This window comes from Pseudochaenichthys georgianus, chromosome 6 (assembly GCF_902827115.2).
Source record: "Pseudochaenichthys georgianus chromosome 6, fPseGeo1.2, whole genome shotgun sequence".
Lineage (NCBI taxonomy): Eukaryota > Metazoa > Chordata > Actinopteri > Perciformes > Channichthyidae > Pseudochaenichthys > Pseudochaenichthys georgianus.
In genome coordinates this window covers 4,180,765-4,202,231 of record NC_047508.1, presented here as the reverse complement: position 1 = coordinate 4,202,231, position 21,467 = coordinate 4,180,765, and the positions used below count along the sequence as shown (strand labels likewise).

Here is a 21,467-nt window from a genome sequence, read left to right as displayed (position 1 = left end):
CCTAAGTCCTAATATCTTTGCATGCATGTCCCATGGATGCATATTGTTAACTGCCCTCGGCTACTTCTATTTGTCATATTCTAAGAGTTATAGGAGTTGTATTAATATTGTTTTTATTACTACTTGCGTTTTGGTATTATTAATTCTACTATTGTTTTTTACACCTGGAAGATGATTAACATGCTCCAGGATCCAATTTGCATCATATGTATTCACATTGTCATTTTTGTCACATAGATTGTCTGTGTTTTAATTTTGTTAACAGGTTTATTCTGTACACACAACATCTATTGCACATGCTTGGAGAGGGATCCCTACCTAATTACATTATATGTATTATTTCCAGTGTTGGGTGTAACGCGTTACAAAAGTAACAGAGTTACAGTAATATATTACTTTTTGCTGTAACGAAGTAATGTAACACATTACCAGGGTTGGGAGGGTTACTTTGTAAATGTAATCAGTTACTGATTACTGATTACATGGCTCTGAAAGTAATCCGAATACAGTTACAGTTACGTTTCTTAAAAAAGTAACGCAATCAGATTACTTTTAGATTACTTTCTTTTTCCATCACAGGTGGGTATGTTTTGGTGAACAGGAGACACCAAAAGCAAAAGGAAACTGAACGTGTTTTTACTGTTTTAATGGCTTATCAAGAGCACGACTGAAACATCACATCTGAAACGATGTAACAACATAATACACTTTTTGAGGATGCTGCTTGGGACGTGAGGAGAGTGAGGGACACGGCTTAGAACGGGCGTGTCGCCTTCTGTCCTGTCAGTGTTAGCAGGACATGAATTAAAATGTGGAACTCGGACTTCATTTTAAGGACATTTCGGCCAGGGGTGTAGAGCTATATTTGTTTAAGCACCGGATTGGCAAAACAGGAGAGTGTGCACCAGTCTGCCTTGATCTATGTATTCATGTCCGTGACTCTCACAGTATCTGCTGCCCACAGCTGTTTTATAGAAGGAACACCTCCTTCACTTCATGACCTCTCTGCAGCGCCAGGAGGCAGCGGGAGGGTTAACTCAGCCTCTGAGAAGACGAGTGCGCCGCGCAGTGCCTTTCACGCACCGCCTTTCACGCACCGCCTTTCACGCACCGCCTTCACTGTGTGTACCTTCAGAAATAATCATTAGTAAGGCTAAAGAGCGACCGCAGGCTGATGTGTTTTAACCACACACACCTATACACACACACATGCGATTTAAACGCAGACTTTTGTTCCTCCATGTTTCGTTGTTATTGTTTCAGAGCGAGCGGACCTGCGATTTTTTTTCAAACGCTATTTTAGTCCATCTGCGGCGGTAATAGGTTTTGTGCGCTGTGATGATTCCGCTGTTACTACTTGAATATTAAATGTTGTGAGGAAATCTTTCCACCAATAATTCCAATAAGTAATCCAAAATGTATTCACTTCAGGTTTACGAAAGTAACTGTAATCAGATTACTCGTTTTTCAAATGTAACGCGAGCTGAATACAGTTACTTGATTTTTGTATTCTGATTACGTAACGCCGTTACATGTATTCCGTTACAACCCAACCCTGCGCATTACTAATGAAATGTGGGTAATATATTACCCGTTACAATGCTCAGTAACGCAGTTACAACACATTTCAACCCGAAATGAAATGGTGTTTTGTTTTTTAATAATGTACTAACATAGCGCGACATTCCGACACCAGAGACAAATTGTGCGGGTAGATAAACCTGGTGTTTACTCTTCAGGCTTCGCGTCGGGATCTTCGGGGCAGTTGAATGTTATGCACCCTCTATTCAAAAAGAGGACGGAGCGAAAAATACAAACAACAAATGGTGTCAGGTGCGCGTGACCTGCTCCGCTGCGCGTGCATCATTTCCAAAGTGCTTCCCCAGCAGTGACACACATCTGTGGATAATCATTTATACGAACATGGTTAAAGCAACCATCACTAAACGCCAGCAACACTGCATCTACTGCAGACCGTAGCAACAGGTCGGATGGGGACATGACGTTACCCTCCGCTGTGGACACGAGCTTACTCCCGCCTGACTGCCGCCCTCAACCCCGGAGCAGCACTCTTCATCGCCCGAAACTACGCCGCCCCTCTGCGGCCCGCAGGTGCGAGCCAGGATACCACGGCGAAACAGAGCCTGCCCAGGTAGATCTAAACAAGTACCCGCCTGTACAGTGGGGTTAGGCGGTCATTTTACAGCTCGTGGTATACAAATAGACAAGGGCTAGAATATGTGAAAATAGTGCCATATTCTGCTTGCCTGTAGAAATGTTGGTCAAACATAATGCATACAATAGCACAGATGCCTTCACCACGAATGGCTACAAAAATATCTCATATCCCAAGCTTATCAACAAGCTAATGTTGCAGCTGAAATGATGTCCAGGTCACAAATTCAACCTCACATGATGATGATGTAATACCAGTTTTCAAGCACAGTAAATATTCTCTCCCCAGAGTATATGATGGGACCAAGGTGATGATGTAGTACATGGTTTTAATAATACTTTTGCTTTTGAATGTTTGCCATTTCAAACCATGAGCTGGTTCAAATCATATGTGCCTTGATTTAAAATATCTTCTCATTTGTTTTATCAGTAGCTTTGAAGCTGTTGTGCTTTTCTTTGCCACAGTCCACTTTGGAGTATATGAGATATTTCAGGATTGCACTTTTAACTCACTTGAAATGTTCTCAGTTGCTTGGTTTCAAAACATAACAAAGGCCATAACCTGTTCATTGGGACCATCAATGCTATTTTTCATTGCTGTTGCCGGCCACTATTGCTCATGTAAACCTGCTACTGCTGCGCCCCCTGTAATCTCAGATGCACCCGGAGTCATGTTGTTCTGGAGCCGGGCCTGCACACAGCCATATACTAAACACACTACAGAGCCCATTCCGTGTCCTGTTATTATTCACTTCCTGTCTGCCTTCTTCTGGTGATTTATCTGACGTCCAGCGCTCCGTCTTTTAACCTCTTTTCCTTTCTCTTTCTTCATCCTCCTTAGCAACCTTCGTTATAGTCCTTGACAGTGGTCTGTGCTGCTGTATTAACAACGCGTCACATGTTAAGAATTTACAATCAGAATCGAGTATTCAACTAAGCCGTGTAATACAAGTTGTTAGTAGCCTTAAGGGCCTACACAGTTGTTATGCTAAACCACATCGCCCTTCACTGGATGTATAATGAGCTGCACTAAACTACATTTTAGCATTTAAAATACCTAGCCATTCTTTTGCGGTTATTTTGGTGAAAGTAACTCAAAAGTAACTAAAAAGTAGTGTAACTCATTACATTTCAGAGACAGTAATATTGTAATGTAACTTATTACTTTCAAAAGACAGTAATATGTAATATATTACATTTTGGAAGTAACTTGCCCAACACTGATTATTTCCAGAGGTGGGGACTCGAGTCACATGACTTGACTCGAGTCAGACTCCAGTCGCATATTTTTTTGACTTGAGACTTGCTTGACTAACATTGATAAAAGACTTGACTTGGACTTGGTATTCATTTAGACTTGACTCAAGCTTGAGACAGATGACTTGAAAGGACTTGACTGTTTAAAATGAAATATTGGCGTTTGTTTTTGCAGTGAGATATTACGTTTAGTTTTTTCGAAAAACGTGATTATAGCGCCATGCGCCACTAGAAGACAGGAGTCTCAGTTAACACGGCAGCAGCTAGCTTTACTCCAAAAATAGTGAAGTTTGGATTCAAGGATTATGTTGTCGATGACACTAATAAGAAGAGAACAGCGGTATGCAGGGTCTGCAGCATAAAGATCAGTGACAGGACCACCACAACATCCAACTTCATTCGTCACTACAAAAAACCCCACAGAGAAAGGTGCGTGCATGTGTTGTGTTAGCTAGAAAGCTAACGCTAAGTTTAAGCTACGTTAGACTTGGTTTCAAATCGATTAAGCAAAGAGAAGACAAAACGGTTAATGAACACTAGAACCGCCAAGGGATTCATTTTGACTAACCCTGATACTGACGGGCTGTCAGGAGAGAGAGAGAGAGCGAGAGAGAGAGAGAGAGAGAGAGAGAGAGAGAGAGAGAGAGAGAGAGAGAGAGAGAGAGAGAGCGAGAGAGAGAGAGAGAGAGAGAGAGAGAGAGAGAGAGAGGAAAAGAGATGCCTCGTTTATTTCCCCTGTGTTTTTATCAGAAGTTACTGTAAACTTTTGAATAATGTAGTTCATCTACTTTTAGTAGTTTGTTTAAATGTTTTAATGATGTTGTTTTTGTTTGTTTTTGTTTGTTTTCTAGGGTTAATATGAATCTAATATGATTGTCATCGGTCTAAATTAGATTTCAAATGATTAACTGTGTATGTAATGAAGATCATAGTGTGGGTTGAATCCATTTCCATAACCACTGTCTTTTAACTGATTGAAATGCGGACAATGGGCTTATTCATCAGATTGTTGTATGCCTCGACTTGCTTGACCCTCACCACAGAGACTTGGGACTTGCTTGATACTTGTAGGTCGAGACTTGAGACTTGCTCATGACTTGCACATGTAGGACTTACTCCCACCTCTGATTATTTCACAGGATTGGGTCAACCTAATAGCTGTGACAAAGTCGACCTTGCTCTGTGTCAGGCTGACATGACCTGACCTGTTCTTTGCAGTAACTATTGACACTGCCTCACCCTCCAGGACTGTGCATATCTTCCTGAACCAACACAGCTTACTTAGGGAAGTATATACTTCTTTACTATCTACATCACCATTTAAAGTAGAAAAACACAAACAATGTTTACTCACCAGGTATCCAAACTTGATGGTGGATAGCCGGGCCTGGATGATGGACCACAAACCCCAGAAAAAGTGGGACGCCAGGGAGAACCTATTTAAAAACACATGGTCTTTATTGTAATGTGTTTCACTGTCATCTCTTGTCAGTTCCCACGGTCATGCAAGAGAGCTCACCTGTTGACCTCCACATACAGATCCTCCATCAGCCTCATCTGGTCCTCTTCACTCAGGTTGTCAAAACCTTGGTCAGACTCACACAGGTAGCTTTCAATGAAGATCAGCTGAACCGAGAGGTAAAGAGTCGCCATCAGTCAACAGTAGACAACAAGCCAAATGACCAAGACATTGTTGTGAAAACACATCATACACACCTGCTGGGCCTTTGAAGGGTAGGCCTGAGCATTGACTTTGAAGAAAGGAAACTCCTCACAGTTGTAGTCGTACATCCATTCACAGAAATGATTGCCAATATCAAATCCCCTGCAAGGTTAACACATGGAGAGAAACAGTTATGCTGATGATGTCTTTACATTCATGAATACTTCTGTTCAATAATTGAGAAGAACAAAAGTGTACTTTTTTCCTAGTGCCATGTGTAATTCAATCAAATGTTTGATTAATGACGTATGTATGTATATATGTACTTAGAGTCATAGAATAAATATGTTGCTTATAACCCACAAATATGTTGCTTCAGGGTCAGTCTACAAAAATAGGCCATCACTGCACCGCTCTATAGGAACTGGTACAACGTGAGTTGGGAGTATTGAGGAGCTGTAGTTATCTAGATGAAGAAGGGGGGGCGTTAGACTTTGAAACCCCCAGGTCTAGACGAGAGTGTTGGACCTTGTACCACACAGCCCATTGCTAGTGTCTGATGGGAATCAATGATTCCCATTTGTCATTTGTCATGTCTGCTGCTGTATGATTCATACAGCAGCAGACATGACAAATCCATACTCAATTAAAAGGATGTTTATTTTACAATGTAAGCACCTATTTGAGAAGGAACCTTGATCTGATTTAGAACAAATGGGCCGTAGGTGTGTGTGTTAATGCTCTAAAGCACCACTTTAGCATGTTGATTCCCACACAGTTATCAGCAGTCAATAAACTGGGCTCATCCCCTTCTGTTTCTAGCTCATGTGAGACAAAGAGAACAAATTCCACAGTAAGTGTTTCTATTTGTGGGCGTGTTCTTCCTGCAGCTATATGGTACACGTGCTTGGTGAGTCACTTCTGCAAAGAGAATCACGTGTTAGCCGCAACATATGAGGAGACTTAAAGGGGCCACGCTGAGGGAGCTGCAGGGGGGTGGGGGTGTTTCTGCCTCAGTGTGGGGACAGAGAGAGAGACTTTTGTCTGAGAAGAACCGCAAGTCAAGGCCAGCGCGTTCTGCGCTGTTTCCCATCAAATGACTCATTTAAAAAATCACATAACCAGACTCAACCGCAGTTAAACCAAGGTGCTGACAAATCTACAGTCCCATTATTCTATTTCATCCTAACCTAGTCCTTTGTACCAGACTGTAGAGGAAATCCAGAGCACTATCATCACCATTTGTTACACTGACAGCCTTTCCTTGCCTCCTGTGTGTCCTCATTGCCCTGCCAAATTCCTATTACATAACAGCTGCAGTGAATAATATAACAGAGGGAGGTGGCCATGATGGAAGACAGATACAAAGCGAGGCTGCATTCTTCCCCTTTTGTTTTCCTTCAGATTATGCTTCCTTTCTACCTTAACATCTGGGTTACTCTATCTCAATTTGTCTCTCACTGCCTCTTCCACATTCTGCGACTATCACACTCCTTGCACATATCTCTCGATTGCAAAGCCAAGGTTAGTCGGGAGGCAAAGATCTGGCATGAGGATGAAAATAAGTGACGCAGCAGTGGAAGGAGAATTAATTAGCAGTGCCTCAGGCTGCGGTGGATAATACATTTGATGAGAACATATTGCGCTATCTACTTTGATCTGTCTCCATGCTTTAATGTTCAAAAAGCTCTTTATTTTTCTCATACTGCAGCACCTCTTTTCACCCTCTGTCTGAAACCAGAGCCCAGTCTGCTCTGATTGGTTAGCTGGCCGACCCTTAGAGATGTCCTGCCCCTTAGCCTTTCACATACATTGTGTTGGAGCGCTCGACGATAGAAACGCAAATATTACATAGTCACCATGTTACTGAAGTAAACAAAGAAGTCCAATGGAGGCGTTACAGGCAGGGGGAGGGTAACTCCCTCTGGAGGGAACATAGGGATTATAGCCTTGCAGACCATGTACATTCACAAAACCTATAGAATACACTGAAGGGAAAACCCCCCAAAAAGGGCCAATTTGAACTCTTTCATAAATGTATATTTATTAGTGCTGTCAAAATTAACGCATTTAACGCATGTGCAGAATGGCCCGCCCCATACATGCCACCAGTGGCAGCGCCAGGGTATGGCTGGGGTAGGCTACACCCATACCAAGAAATGGCTTAGCCCCACCATGAAAAATGATGTTAAAGGGGAAAGGAAACACCAATTACAGTTATAATATTCCGGTAGTTTATTCATTTTACAATGGATATTGATCGTAATATTTATTGTATATGATATTACTCGCCAAAAGAAAATTAATTATCCGCCGGCCGGGTGGGGAATTCTGGGACCAGGCCGCCGCCATTAGGGGAGTCCCAAATGGTGACGTCACTGGCTGTGTTTTCGCTCCACCTGAAGTCAACACAACGTAGCAGATATGGCAGCGATGGAGGAATTTTGCAATGAGATCGACGTTTTGAACGATGAATTTGACTATTCGTCGGGAGATGACATTGATGTGGAAGCATCTACAGTTACCAGGCATCCCATGGCCTATGCTTATGAACCGATTCGGTCGAATAGAGTGGCATACGATCCGGAATAAAAAAATAAAAAAAAACACAATGCTAACAGTGAGCCTCTGAATTAGCCCCGAGCGAAAATGCTAACCTATTACTGCACCGAAAATCACTCCTAGCTCCCTTATTACTTATCCTAGCCGCACATCCAACACATCGTTTATGATCGCAAGGAGACACAGAATCTAACGGTGCCCACCTCAACACTGAAAGATACAAACTCGCGAGGTTATCCACAAAAACGTACATCAAAACAAGTGGCGCTAGGTACTAACATACGCCAGGCTAACGGCTTACCTTCCTCATTGTCTGGTCTAAACTGGTCTTCAATGGCATTACAACGATAAAAACGATGATGTAGTTAATCCATAGGTTAATATCCAATGGGGCTGTGTCCCCTTTGAAATGTTCTGATAATCTATAAGCAATACAACTGCAATTCCGTTATCTGCTGTCCGCTCTGTGCTCCGTGCGCTCTGGGTCCTGCAATACCATCCATCAATAGCAATACTAGCCTTTTTAGGGCTGTTTTCGACAGATGAGCGTGTGTATGCCAGTTTAATTAGTTGAGCTATAGAACACCCCCAATTCTCTATTGTGCGTCATAATAATAGCTACCATTTAGTTTGGACGCGATTGCGTTAATTAATAAGGTCACACTGTGTCAGTAAATACATGTGTGAGCTAGTAATCTGGTAGTGCTGCAATATGTACCTCTCTCTCGGCAGCTGAAGCAACTCGTTTGGTGGCTCGAACTTTACGTTTGTTGACACTGTCATTGTCTTGCGCGGCCGACGTGCTGGGACGGTCGGTGTTCCCGACTGCATACGTTGAGAAATCGAATATTGTGGGAACAGATCCTGGCTTCAAATCCAATGTTTTGTATTGAACCAGGCATCCAGACTGGACTTTGAGCAGCTTCTCATCCTTTAGTGGCAGCCTATGGAAATGTACTTCTTCCTTCTTTGTATAAAATCCATTTGTGCAGCCTGGGGCAATACAATAAACTCCTGACGACGACCGTTTTCTTGTAATGTAAACTACTGGTGCATTGCACGCCATGTTGTTTGTTATTGAGCTTTGGCCCAGGAAGCCGTACCCAATCAGTGACGTCACTGGAAAAGTCCCGGAGCAATGGAAGCGCCCATGGTCATTAGGCACGTATTTCAAAAAGTAAATTCGCGTATCTCGATCGTTTACATTGGAAATAGACTAGATAAATACATTTCCTAATGGTAATATTGTCGCATGGAAAGCAGTTTGAAAAGTGTTTCCATTTCCCTTTAAAGTAAGCAAAATAAAGTCTGCCAACTCACGCGGAGTAAATTGCACAGACAGAAGTTAGTAAGATTGATTTCAGTAGCCACGGTTTTGAAAACTTTTGTCACGTAGTGATCGTCTTCTCAATAGAACATCTTTGATAACGGCGTGGTGTTGTTGCAGGAAGTCCCGACGCAGAATACTTTTGCTGGAGTACAGGGCAAAGCCATATAATAGTAATAATATGGCTCTGGTACAGGGGTGCACATAACTGGTACGCAGGTTATGTGCGTAATCTGAAATGCGTACCGTCACTTGTGTCACAAAGCGCATTTGCGTACCGACGTACTTGTGAAGCTTTTCCAGAAGGCGGTTAGATCACCGGACGACAGAGTCGGTCTCCGTGTGCACAGACAGGGCTGCTGTTAACGTCGGTCTGTACAACGGAACTGTGCTACTGTGCTAAAACTACGCCAACCGGCTGCAGAGGGAGACTCCCCCCTTCACTGGAGAACTGCGCTAAAACAGCTGATCACAACGTTCACACTCTGTAGTCACGAAGTACTCCACTAGCCCCCCCCCCCCCGGGGGACTTTCCTGAAGTACTCCCCGTTGATAGAAATCAACACGTAATGAATTAAGACCCCATGGTTTGATGATTGATAGGTGTGTGGGCTGTCTTTCATTTTGACACGCAGACATTTTTTATAATAAACATAGATACTGTATGTTAAATTGATATATCCGCCTTCTTTCATTTATCTTTCCATTCCCACAACAATATACATAAATAAATGGCATATTTTGGACATAGTTCGAATGGTGATTAATCATGATCAATTAATTTTTAAGATGTGATTAATCTGATTAAAGATGTTAATCGTTTGACAGCCCTAATATTTATAGATGTATTTCATTGACAAAGTGTGCAAAAACACTTACTCTCAAATACTTCTTCTTAAATACATGTTCATCCTAGTACACATGGTAGAAGCAAATGGAGGATTTGAATATAATCATGGTTTAATAATCACACTTAACGGAGTCAAATTTAAACTCTGCCCCTTTGTGTGAGAGCGGTTGTGTTTTGGTATGTGAATTAAAGAAGGAGTCATTGTATGCAGGCCCACCCCTCCCTACACGCAGATCACGCAGACTGCGGAGGGCACCTCATCTGAATCACAAATGCGGCGCACTTCAGCTTATGCGCAAATGCGCCGCAATTCTGTCGACGCTCCCGACACAGAGGGCCTCATCACATAACTTTGCGTGGGGCCACAAGTTGGGCAGGGGCAGCCCTGATTGTATGGGAAACAGCATCGAACACTCTGGCGTGAGATCTCAGAAAATATCATGGGAGCCTGCCTGCAGACCTCCACTCTCAGGACAGTTCCGGTGCAGACCTCCACTCTCAGGACACCTCCACTGTCAGTACAGGAAGTGACGATTCCGACGCGTTTTTTTCCCGCCCACCGAAGGACTCGTTTGATGGAAGTTTTCAAATCACAATGGGGACTCATCACGGAGGTGATGAGTGCGACCACCGTGCACTTTGGGTCGGCCTTCGTCAAGCCCTTTTGACCCCCCCCCAGTCTGGTTCTCGTAAAAGTGTTTCGCTCAAATGACACCATGGAGGAATGTAACGGGAGTTGACAGGGGACTCTGCCCGCCTCACGAGTGCCTATTTTCGGACACTTTTTTTCACTTTTCCCCGGTTTAATAATTTTTTTGGCTATTTCACCCGGTTTCTACCGGGGACATTGCCCGGCCTCGGGTGTCCCCCCACGGCCTGTGTCCAGCCCCCCCCCCCCCACACTCATCCATATATTAACGGATTTTGCAAGACGCACCGTCCAGGGGTCCCACGGGTCCTGCAGCGGGGTGGAGGTTCCCAGCTGGAACCTCCCCAGCGGTGCACCCGGCAAACACGGTTGTTTCTCGAACCTTCCACTGTTGTCTAGCGGGTGTAACTAAAATACAAGATGTCGTATTTATATATATAAATAAATATATCTATATATTTATATATAATAAGTGTCAGTGCTATTTTATGTTGTATTAGCGTGCATTTCCTGTTCGGAAAGTGGTGCTGTACTGAGAGTAAACAATACAAGGTGTCCCTATTTTTCTATCTATATACTTTATGTATATAATAAGTTGAGTACGATTTTATTTTGTATTTGCGTGCATTTCCTGTTCGGAAAGTGGCGCTGCGGCTTTACTGATAGTAACTACAATACAAGGTGTCTATATATATATATATATATATATATTTATTAGGGGTGTAACGGTTCACAAACATTTCGGTTCGGTACGTACCTCGGTTTTTAGGTCACGGTTTGGTTCGGTACGTTTTCGGTACAGCAGAAAAAATTATCACAAAACATAATATATATTTTTTTAATTATTATTAAACTGTGAATAATGTATTCACTCAAATAAATACAAAATATAATAAAATAAACATTAAGGTGCAGCATTTCGATGAACTGAAATAATCTGTATTTGAACTTTACTGTACTAGTACTCACAAAACATAAACTATTAGTTTTGGGTTTTTAATTATTATTAAACTATGAATATTCACTCAAATAAATATAAAATATAATAAAATAAACATTAAGGTGCAGCTTTTCGATGAACTGAAATAATTTGTATTTGAACTGTACTGTACTAGTACCTAAGCAGCCAGTTTGACATTAGGACTTGCTTGTCATTGTATTTTCATGTTTTTTTAAAGAAAAATGTACTTGTCCACATTGCTTTCCGAAAGGGCAGATCTGCTGGCACTAGCAATGTCTCCTGCTGTGGAGAACACACCCTCTCGCTAGGGACAGAAGTAGTAGCAGATACAGCCAGGTAGCGCTTTGCTAACATGGCAACATAAGGATATTTGCCGTTTGTAATAGCTTTGGATCGGTCTGAAGTTTTTGCGAGTGGTGGAGGCTAAAATGCTAGTGGGAGTTGGGTTTGCACTTCAGTCTTTTGGTACCGGTGATATTCACGTTCGGGTGATGCCTTTTCAAATGAGTGTGCAAGTTTGATGTATTGCCAGCCGCGTAACCAATTTTAGTTGAACAATGCCGACAAACCGCTTTGGTTCGGTCCACCTGTCTTTGTCCGTCATCCTTGTACGTAACTGCGAAACCAAAATGTTCCCAAACCGGAGACTTCAATGATGCTGGAGGATTTTCGAGCTCAACTTTATCTGCGTTCGCCATTTCGACAGTTTCTCAAATTACTGACTACATTTGAACGCATCCCTCTGACCAGCTCGTCCAATGAAATGACTGGCTCGCTCTATGACGCGTTGATCACAATGGGTGCAAATTACTCTGAATGCTGCGACGCAGCACCTGAGATTACTTCCAATAAGTTGTTCACGTTCTCAATTTTTTACGTTTAACGTTATATGCGTTCGGTACACTTCGGTACCGAACCGAAGGGCCCGTACCGAATAATTTCGGTACGTGTACCGTTACACCCCTAATATATATACATATGTATATAATAAGTGTCACGATCCGATTTTATTTTGTATTTGCGTGCATTCCTGTTTGGAAAGTGGCACTGTACTGATAGTGGGGATTTTATTTTGGAATTCTGAGCGTGCACTTCCTGTACTGACAGTGGAGGTGTCCTGAGAGTGGAGGTCTGCACCGGAACTGTCCTGAGAGTGGAGGTCTGCAGGCAGGCTCCCATGATATTTTCTGAGATCTCACGCCAGAGTGTTCGATGCTGTTTCCCATACAATCAGGGCTGCCCCTGCCCAACTTGTGGCCCCACGCAAAGTTATGTGATGAGGCCCTCTGTGTCGGGAGCGTCGACAGAATTGCGGCGCATTTGCGCATAAGCTGAAGTGCGCCACATTTGTGATTCAGATGAGGTGCCCTCCGCAGTCTGCGTGATCTGCGTGTAGGGAGGGGTGGGCCTGCATACAATGACTCCAGACCCCTCTCGAAAATATGCCAAATGGCACCTTTCCAACTACAAGTGCAGGCTTTGCGGGTGTGTTCAGGGAATTTTACCTGCCACACCCGTAGCTTCCAAACTACCAAACAAACATTATGTCACATGGTTGGGTTTGACAATGATTGCAAGATTCAAGCATTGGCTCACATATAAAATAAATCTTAGTGATACAGAATGTCACTGGGAGGTCTGTTCAGCCAACAAAAGAACAATTAAGCTTCAACATCAGATACATTGATTAAGACAACCTTGATGTTTTCTTAAAAGTTATTTATTTTAGATTTTAAAAATATTTATTTTAGATTAAACGCATTCCAAGAAAAAGGACTAAAACTGGGTGTCTATATTTGGGACTGAATACAATTGATATTCAGTTCCTACACTTTCGGACAAAAACAGAGCTCAATGGCAGAGAGGAATACTTGATATCAGGCTTTGGATAAACAGACAATACTTGAAAGTAGGACCTTTTTATAGAAATCTGTGTTCCAGAGCTGCTATCTTACCTGTAGTTGTAGCTGCTGTACTCAAAATCAATAAGCATTAGCTTCTGTTTGTCTGAGCTCTGGCGGCCATTCAGCAGCAGGATGTTTCCTGAAAGCAGCAATAACATGTTAATATTTGATGACAAATTTTAAATGTGTAAAGCAGATAGGGCCCCTTGGCGTCTGTATGTTTTACCTTCTTGACAGTCGTTGTGGCAGAACACGACAGGAGAGTGTGTGGACTCCAGCAGAGACCTGGACGTACACAAAGAGGTTAGGAGGTCAGAGGCAAAGATCGCAATTATCCCAACACATCATTAATAAGCTACAAAATATCCTGGATATTACCAAAGAAGTTCCATATCAGTTTTTCAATTAATTAAAGCATTTGCACATAGGTGAAACTGAAACTATTGCCCCAAGGTTGTATAAACTTAAATATTGTTTTAAACCTTTAGATAAACATAAGTCTATCCAAAATATTATCACTTCATTATTTTACCCTATTATACCTTTGAAAATGTCATGTTTGGTGTCAGAATGCTTGAATGTGGCTTGAACCTTGTGAGGTCACAGTCACTTCAACATCAGTCCAAGAAGACATTTGTGCCAAATTTGGGAAAATACCCCATCACAAGAGGACGTTGGTACAACCCAAAACTAATTCCAATACAAAAAGCAGATGGAAATCAAAGTGAAGGACCCCTTTTATTGGCAATTTGGTTAACATGGACCAGCCGCCAAAACCTCTGGCCTCACAGAGGGTGACTAGCTGTCTACATGATATGGTCTGCCTCACACAGGGTGACTGGCTGTCTACATGATGTTGCCTGCCGACATGGCCACTGTCATACAGATCATAAATCAAAGCCCTTGATTGGTCTCTGTGTGTCATTCAAGCTCGGGATAACCTTAGCTCAGGTGAGGAAAAGGAGTGTTTAGATAGTTAACTTAGTCTAAGTTCTCAGTGGGTCTCAAACACCATTTATGTAAACACATATTTCTATTTGAGGGTGTCAGTGTTTTTTCATATTGGATATGTTATTGGTTATGGCCCTGATGTTATGATTATTTAAATGTATACAGTTCCGTGTCATATAGGTGTTCCCATATATCTAGTCTCTTTATTTTCCCCTCAAAGTGCACCAGATTGATGCATTTAACTCCAACATTTAAAACAAAATCTTACCGGGGGAGCATGCCCCCGGACCCCCTAGAGGATTTGAGATCCACCCCCACTTAAAATCACATCGATAGGTTCCTAAATACATTTACCATTTTTTTTTAAAATAGTAACCCATGTCCATATGTTTATTTGTGGGTAGTATATTTAAACTATAGGGCTATCACGATGGGCCCTGCCTGTACCTGTTTGCTATGCTATCACGTGAAGGGTCTGCTAACAAGCGACCAACAGAAAGGTTAATGTCAATGTTGTTGCACATCACCTCAACCCCTCCCAAGACACAGCCACGCAAACACTGCGGCATGTGTACGGCTCCTTATGGGTACTGCAATATTTGAAGAGCTGGAGCGGCGTTCCGGTGCTCTCTGTCAGCACTCTATTCTATGAGGTGTGATTTGTGCCAAAGAACAGATATCTAAGCTAACTGAGCGGAGAGCTAACGTGTCAACGTGCGCCAACGCCTCCATCAATTTGTAATGGGTTGACGTACAATACAGGTGACGTCACGACATTGTCAGACGTCAGGGAGACGTATCATAGGTACGCTCAAAGTACGCGCTCACGTGGCGGTGGAGTAGCTTTGAAAGTGCTATCTTTAGATATGCGTGTTGATAACGTGCGTGTGCATATGCGCGTGAACGACGTGCGTGTGCATTAGCGCGTGAATAACTTACGTGTGGATAAGCGTGTGAATAACGTACGGCTCGCCCCCGTCAGCATTGTATAGTACCTGGTACGGGGATTAATAATACCTCATTCACACCAACGGTGTTTCACGGCCGGTTCGGAGCTGGAGCTTCAAAAGCACCGGGTTTTCCTCTTCACACCACAGCGGAGCAGCCTCTTAGCTCCAGAATCCAGTTTGTTTCAAGCACCAAAAAATTGTCCGGCCAGAGCAAAAGCACTGCATACGTCACGCTTACGTCGAGGCGGGGGCAGAGTCAGGATCAACTCCTGAACAACAACAAAAAGCCCGCGTTTTATCCAGTTTGTACACAACGATGGAGAAACTTAACAAGAGTTTCAGTGTTTCTGCCATAGACTGTATATATAAAGGTTTCTGCTCATGGTGAAGCAACGTGTCTGCGTGTTAAGGTGGAACCTGAGCATTCACGTTGATCACCTCTCATTATAACTCATTATAAATATATAAAACTATAAATATTAAACTTTACTCCACTTGTTCATTTGAGAACAGCTGTTACATACCTAGGTGAAGGTTACAGTTCATTTAAATGAAAGATACAACGTTACTCCACACTCATGGTTCAGTCCACCTTAAGAAATAAGACCGACCTCGGAAGCAGTTGTGTTTTAAAAAAACCTTTATTGACACGAGTACACTTTTATATAAGAATAGTCTAAACCAGTGTTTTTCAAAGTGGGGCCCCGACCCCCCGGGGGGCCGCCAGGGGGGTCACGCAAAGTTTGAGGGAAAGGGGAATTTTTTTTCTTTTTTTAAAGTTACATTTTTAATTTTTTTTTTTATTTGAGATGTTATTAATAACTGCATATCTATCAATCTATGTGGCCTTTGATGCCAATCTTTTAATATTTTTTATTTATTAATATTTTAAATCACACGACCGCCCTTCAAGCCAATCAGAATCGAGCTGCCGCTACTGAGAGTGAAACTGAGTATCTGCTCAGCTTTTGGAGCAAGTGAGAGCTAGTGAATATTTCGCTCTGCAGCTGGATGAGAGCACGGATGTAGCAAATACTGTTGTTTATATATATGAATATAAATATGTTTATTGTTAATATTACTGTTGAATATTATATATAAATAGCTTTAAAAAATGCTACAAATATATGTTAATTGTTCATATTACTGTTCAAAATTATATAATATTATAAAGACAGAAATCACTTTAAAAATGCTTTAAAATATGTTTACTGTTGATATTACTGTTTAATATTGTGTTAAGAATGTTTATAACAGAAGACACAATCAATGTAATGAATGACAAACAAAAGATAAATACAAAAATTGTTTTGAAGAACAACTGATTATTAATTATTAATACAAATATATATTAAGAAAATGTATTAAGCTGTATGATTAATTTGTCATATTTTCCATCATAATGTACTCATCATTTAAAAAAAAAAATTGCAACAGGGGGGTCCCCGCCAGACGATAATGCTATATGGGGGTCCTTGGCATGGCAAAGTTTGGGAACCCCTGGTCTAAACCACAGAAATGACTCCGGAAAAGCTGCAGATAGAGCCATAAGAAATTAATAAATAAACACAGCAGGTACAGAAAACATGACTAAAAAGGCATACTGTAGTGTGAGTAAGCAGCGGCAAATAGGTGCGATTTTAGTTTTAAAAATAGGAAGTGTTTCGGCGGACGTGCATGATTTAGGCAGTTTGTTCCAAATTGTTGGAATAATAACTAAAAGCTGAAAAAAAAAAAAAAAAAGTTTTAACAACATGTTTATTTATTGACTTTTCATTCCTGTATAATCATTTTGCGCAAAGATGGCACTGTTTGTCAGAGCACTTCATCCTTCTGAGATTTCATGAAGAACAGCTCCAACGCCTGTGTGTATGGGAACACCTCTGGTGCTGGTCCATTAACTGCCAGTGTTTCCCACAGATCTGTTTCCCACATATCTGAGGCTGCGGCCACACGAGGACGAATTCGGTCGTTTGCGTTACTGTTTAGTGTCATATAGACCGTTCGGCCACACGAGGACGACCGAATACGGCACGAAACGACTGAGGAAACGATAACGGGTGGATAGAAAGGTATACGCAACTCTTTGGGGGGTCAAACGGCTCCGTGTGTACGCCCTATCCGAACATTTTCAGATCACTGATAGTGATTGCGCAATAGCCCTCTCCCCACCTCTTCTGCTCACCTCCGCTTACCCCGCGTCATTGCTGAAGTGTTTCGCCACCAACAACAACAACAATGGTGGATCGCAGAGTTGCTATCGTGCTCCGGACGCTATTGACCATGCTACAGTTGTTTGTGCAACATCTACAGCAATAATGATGAGGCAATAGCCCCGCCTCTCCCCACCTCTGCTGCTCACCCCCGTGTCAAAGTAAACTGCACCCTGAATTCAGATTATTTATCTTTCTCTCGATATGGACCTAAACGCGAGTGAAGTCTAATCTGACAGGACGGAGACACGCAGCTCTGCTCACCTGCAGCTCCTCCCGCTGCAGCAAAACACACACTTCAAGTCAGATCATCACCCTTAGCTATTTTAATTACCTCTCAAACTCCCTAAGCTAGTTATAAATATGTTTATTTTTACTGTCGGCCGGGTCACTCATTACTGGATCAGCTGCTGCATGAGACAGACGCTGACGCTGTCCGAAGAGAGGGAGGAGAAAGAGAGGCTCCGTGTATTTTATTATTATATTATATAGAGTCGTTATTCATTTGTTTTAAAGCTCAATAAATAACAAAGAAGACCTTTGACCGGCACTTTTATCATTTTGTCCAGAAGATTTAAATTTTAATACACGCTGACTGGCGAAAAACTCTGCCCGGTTCCCTCGGCCCCCACCGCGGAGAATAAACAGAAGGGCAACCATGACAACCATGCTTCTTCGCTGCTTTTGTGGAGGAAGTTACAGCGCCACCTACAGGCTCCTGCATATGTACTGAAGCTTCTCCAGCGGTTGGAGCTAAACGGAGCGGTCTCGTGTGGACAGACACTATCCGGATAACTATTGCGTGTGGACGGAAGCTTGTTTGTGATTGCGTTTGCGTTAATCCTATGCGTTTAGCCGTTTTCGTCCTCGTGTGGCCGCAGCCTGAAATAGCGGTAGCGGGGGGGGGGGGGGGGGGGGGGGGGGGGGGGGTGTGAGGTGACGTGCAACAACATTAACCTTTCTGTTAGTCGCTTGTTAGCAGACCCTTCACGCGATGGCAGAGCGAACAGGTACAAGCAGGGCCCATAATGATAGCCCTATAGTTTAAATCTACTACCCACACATGAACATATGGAAATAGGTTCCTATTTAAAAAAATTAATGTATTTATAAATGTATTTAGGAACCTATCCATGTGATTTTTAGTGGGGGTCGACCTCAAATCCTCTATGGGGTCCAGGGGCATATGGAAACATCTATATTGAACAGAACTGTATACATTTCAATAATCATAAAATCATGGCCATAACCAATAACATACCATTTCCAATATGAAAAAAACACTGAAACTTGTTTATTAATTTATTTTTGGTTCATTTATAGTTGTGAGTGTGTCTGTGCTCCTGAATCAGCCTCTCCTCTCCCCCCTCTCCCTCCTCTCCCCCCTCTCCCTCTGCTCCTCTTTGAGGCAGCAGCAAAGACTAGTTTTCGCTCAACAAGTTTTAAAAGTGTATCTTACCTTTTTTCACCTTAATATGTGTTTGCATAACTGGTGACCACACCGTTTGAGACCCACTGAGAACTTAGACTAAGTTAACTTTCTAAACACTCAGATGCGGCTTTCACACCAGCGCTTTTCAGTTTCTAGCTCCGAGCGGGAGCTTTTCTGGTTCAGCTCCGGTTTCCCTTTTCAGCTCCCGCTCTGTTCACACGGCCCACTGGCGCCCCAGAGCTGCCCCTGCTGCGTCATGACGTCACCGTTTACATCGCTGATTTGCTCTCCAACGGCAGCTCACAACAACAACAACAACAACTGCGTCGGGTCGATGATCGTGTTGCTTTTAATCACACGAAGCCAGAATAAATTGAATAACGACTTCTCCAACCTTATACTTTGCTCCAGAGTGCCGTGGTTCATTGTTTATTAATGTGTTTCTGCAGCATTTACCGACCGCTGCAGTGCTGCTCTTCCACGGGAGTTTATTCTCCCGTTAGCTCCCGGTTAGCTCACACTGCAGCGGCCGCTCTAAAGTATTCACTGTCCGACTCACACAAGCAGCTGATGCATATCCCCAGTTCCCCTTAGCCTCAGTGAATGTGTGTCAGTCTGAATTGACACTGTTTGGTATCACAACGCTGTTATGAAAGTTTCTCTGGTATAAAACGGGTGATGTTAGCATAGCAACCAAAGCTAAACTGACTACTTGCATCCGATAGCTGCAATAATACAAAACAACACGTCTGCCTCTCTCCACAATGATCGATAACAGTGAACGGATGGTCAAAGTAAGGCACAAATAAACAGAATCACACGAAGCCTGGTTAGTGCTGCCTGACTTTATAAAGTGTGTTTATAGGCACTACTGCTTGTAGGCAGGCATAACAGTGGTGGGTTTAGTTTCCTGCACGCCTCGACGTAAGATGCCCCTTTCACACCAGCGCCTTTTCAGCTCCGGCTCGGAGCTAGAGCCTGAAAAGCGCCGGGTTTTCCTGTTCACACCGCAGCGGCGCCGGCTCTTAGCTCCGGAATCCGCTTCATTTCCAGCTCCAAAAAATTGTCGGTCCAGAGGCAAGAGCTTTGGAGCTAAGAGGCGACGTCGCTTACGTCTCTCTTACGTCGAGGCGTGCAGGAAACTAAACCCACCTCCCCTGGACATGAGTCGACTGTCATGCCTGCAGTAGTGCTTATAAACACACTTTATAAAGTCAGGCAACACTAACCAGGCTTCGTGTGATTCTGTTTATTTGTGCCTTACTTTGACCATCCGTTCACTGTTATCGATCATTGTGGAGAGAGGCAGACGTGTTGTTTTGTATTATTGCAGCTATCGGATGCAAGTAGTCAGTTTAGCTTCGGTTGCTATGCTAACATCACCCGTTTTATACCAGAGAAACTTTCATAACAGCGTTGTGATACCAAACAGCGTCAATTCAGACGGACACACATTCACTTAGGCTAATGGGAACTGGGGATATGCATCAGCTGCTTGTGTGAGTCGGACAGTGAATACTTTAGAGCGGCCGCTGCAGTGTGAGCTAACCGGGAGCTAACGGGAGAAGAAACTCTGTGGAAGAGAAGCACTGCAGCGGTCGGTAAATGCTGCAGAAACACATTAATAAACAATGAACCACGGCGCTCTGGAGCAAAGCATAAGGTTGAATAAGTCGTTATTCAATTTATTCTGGCTTCGTGTGATTAAAAGCAACACGATCATCGACCCGACGCAGTTGTTGTTGTAAGCTGCCGTTGGGGAGCAAACGGCAGCTCTGGGGCGCCAGTGGGTGGTGTGAACAGAGCGGGAGCTGAAAAGGGAAACCGGAGCTGAACCAGAAAAGCTCCCGCTCGGAGCTAGAAACTGAAAAGCGCTGGTGTGAAAGCCGCAAGAGAGACGTAAGCGACGTCGCCTCTTAGCTCCAAAGCTCTTGCCTCTGGACCGACAATTTTTTGGAGCTGGAAATAAAGCGGATTCCGGAGCTAAGAGCCGGCGCCGCTGCGGTGTGAACAGGAAAACCCGGCGCTTTTCAGGCTCTAGCTCCGATCCGGAGCTGAAAAGGCGCTGGTGTGAAAGAGGCAAGAGAGTCCTTTACCTCACCTGAGCTGAGCTTATCCCGAGCTTGAATGACACACAGAGACCAATCAAGGGATTTATGATCTGTATGACAGTGGCCATGTCGGCAGGCCACATCATGTGGACAGCCAGTCACCCTGTGTGAGGCAGGCCACTTAACAGGCCAGAAGGAGGCGAGATCAGTGCAAGGGAGCGAGGGATCATTGTCCACAAGTTAATCGATCGCAGATGGCGTCGTGGTCACGGACGAATAAAAAAAAAAATTATAAAAAAATAATATATAAAAAAATAATAAAAAAAAAAAAAAACCTAAATGGGTCGCGAAATATACTTGGGCGGCCGTTAATATACCTGGGCGGCCCGCCCAAGTATAGTCTATGTGTGGGAAACCCTGGAGTTACTCTCTTTAAATAAATATACTGTAATTGGAAAATAATCATGTGTGGTGTCCAGAGTTGGGTGTAACGCGTTACTTTGTAACGCGTTACTTTGTAAC

General features: G+C 43.1%; 1 protein-coding gene across 2 annotated transcripts in view; it reads right to left on the bottom strand.

Annotated features, from left to right (window-relative positions):
• Nucleotides 1-21,467, bottom strand: part of chka (choline kinase alpha) — a 54,612-nt gene that overhangs the window by 5,588 nt on the left and 27,557 nt on the right. For both annotated transcript variants that reach the window (XM_034086071.2, XM_034086072.2), the window contains 5 exons: nucleotides 13,575-13,633; nucleotides 13,400-13,487; nucleotides 5,149-5,257; nucleotides 4,952-5,058; nucleotides 4,787-4,868 (listed from right to left, as the gene is read on the bottom strand). In XM_034086071.2, the coding sequence (XP_033941962.1) occupies nucleotides 4,787-4,868; nucleotides 4,952-5,058; nucleotides 5,149-5,257; nucleotides 13,400-13,487; nucleotides 13,575-13,633 (445 nt within the window). The remainder of the gene's footprint in view (nucleotides 1-4,786; nucleotides 4,869-4,951; nucleotides 5,059-5,148; nucleotides 5,258-13,399; nucleotides 13,488-13,574; nucleotides 13,634-21,467) is intronic.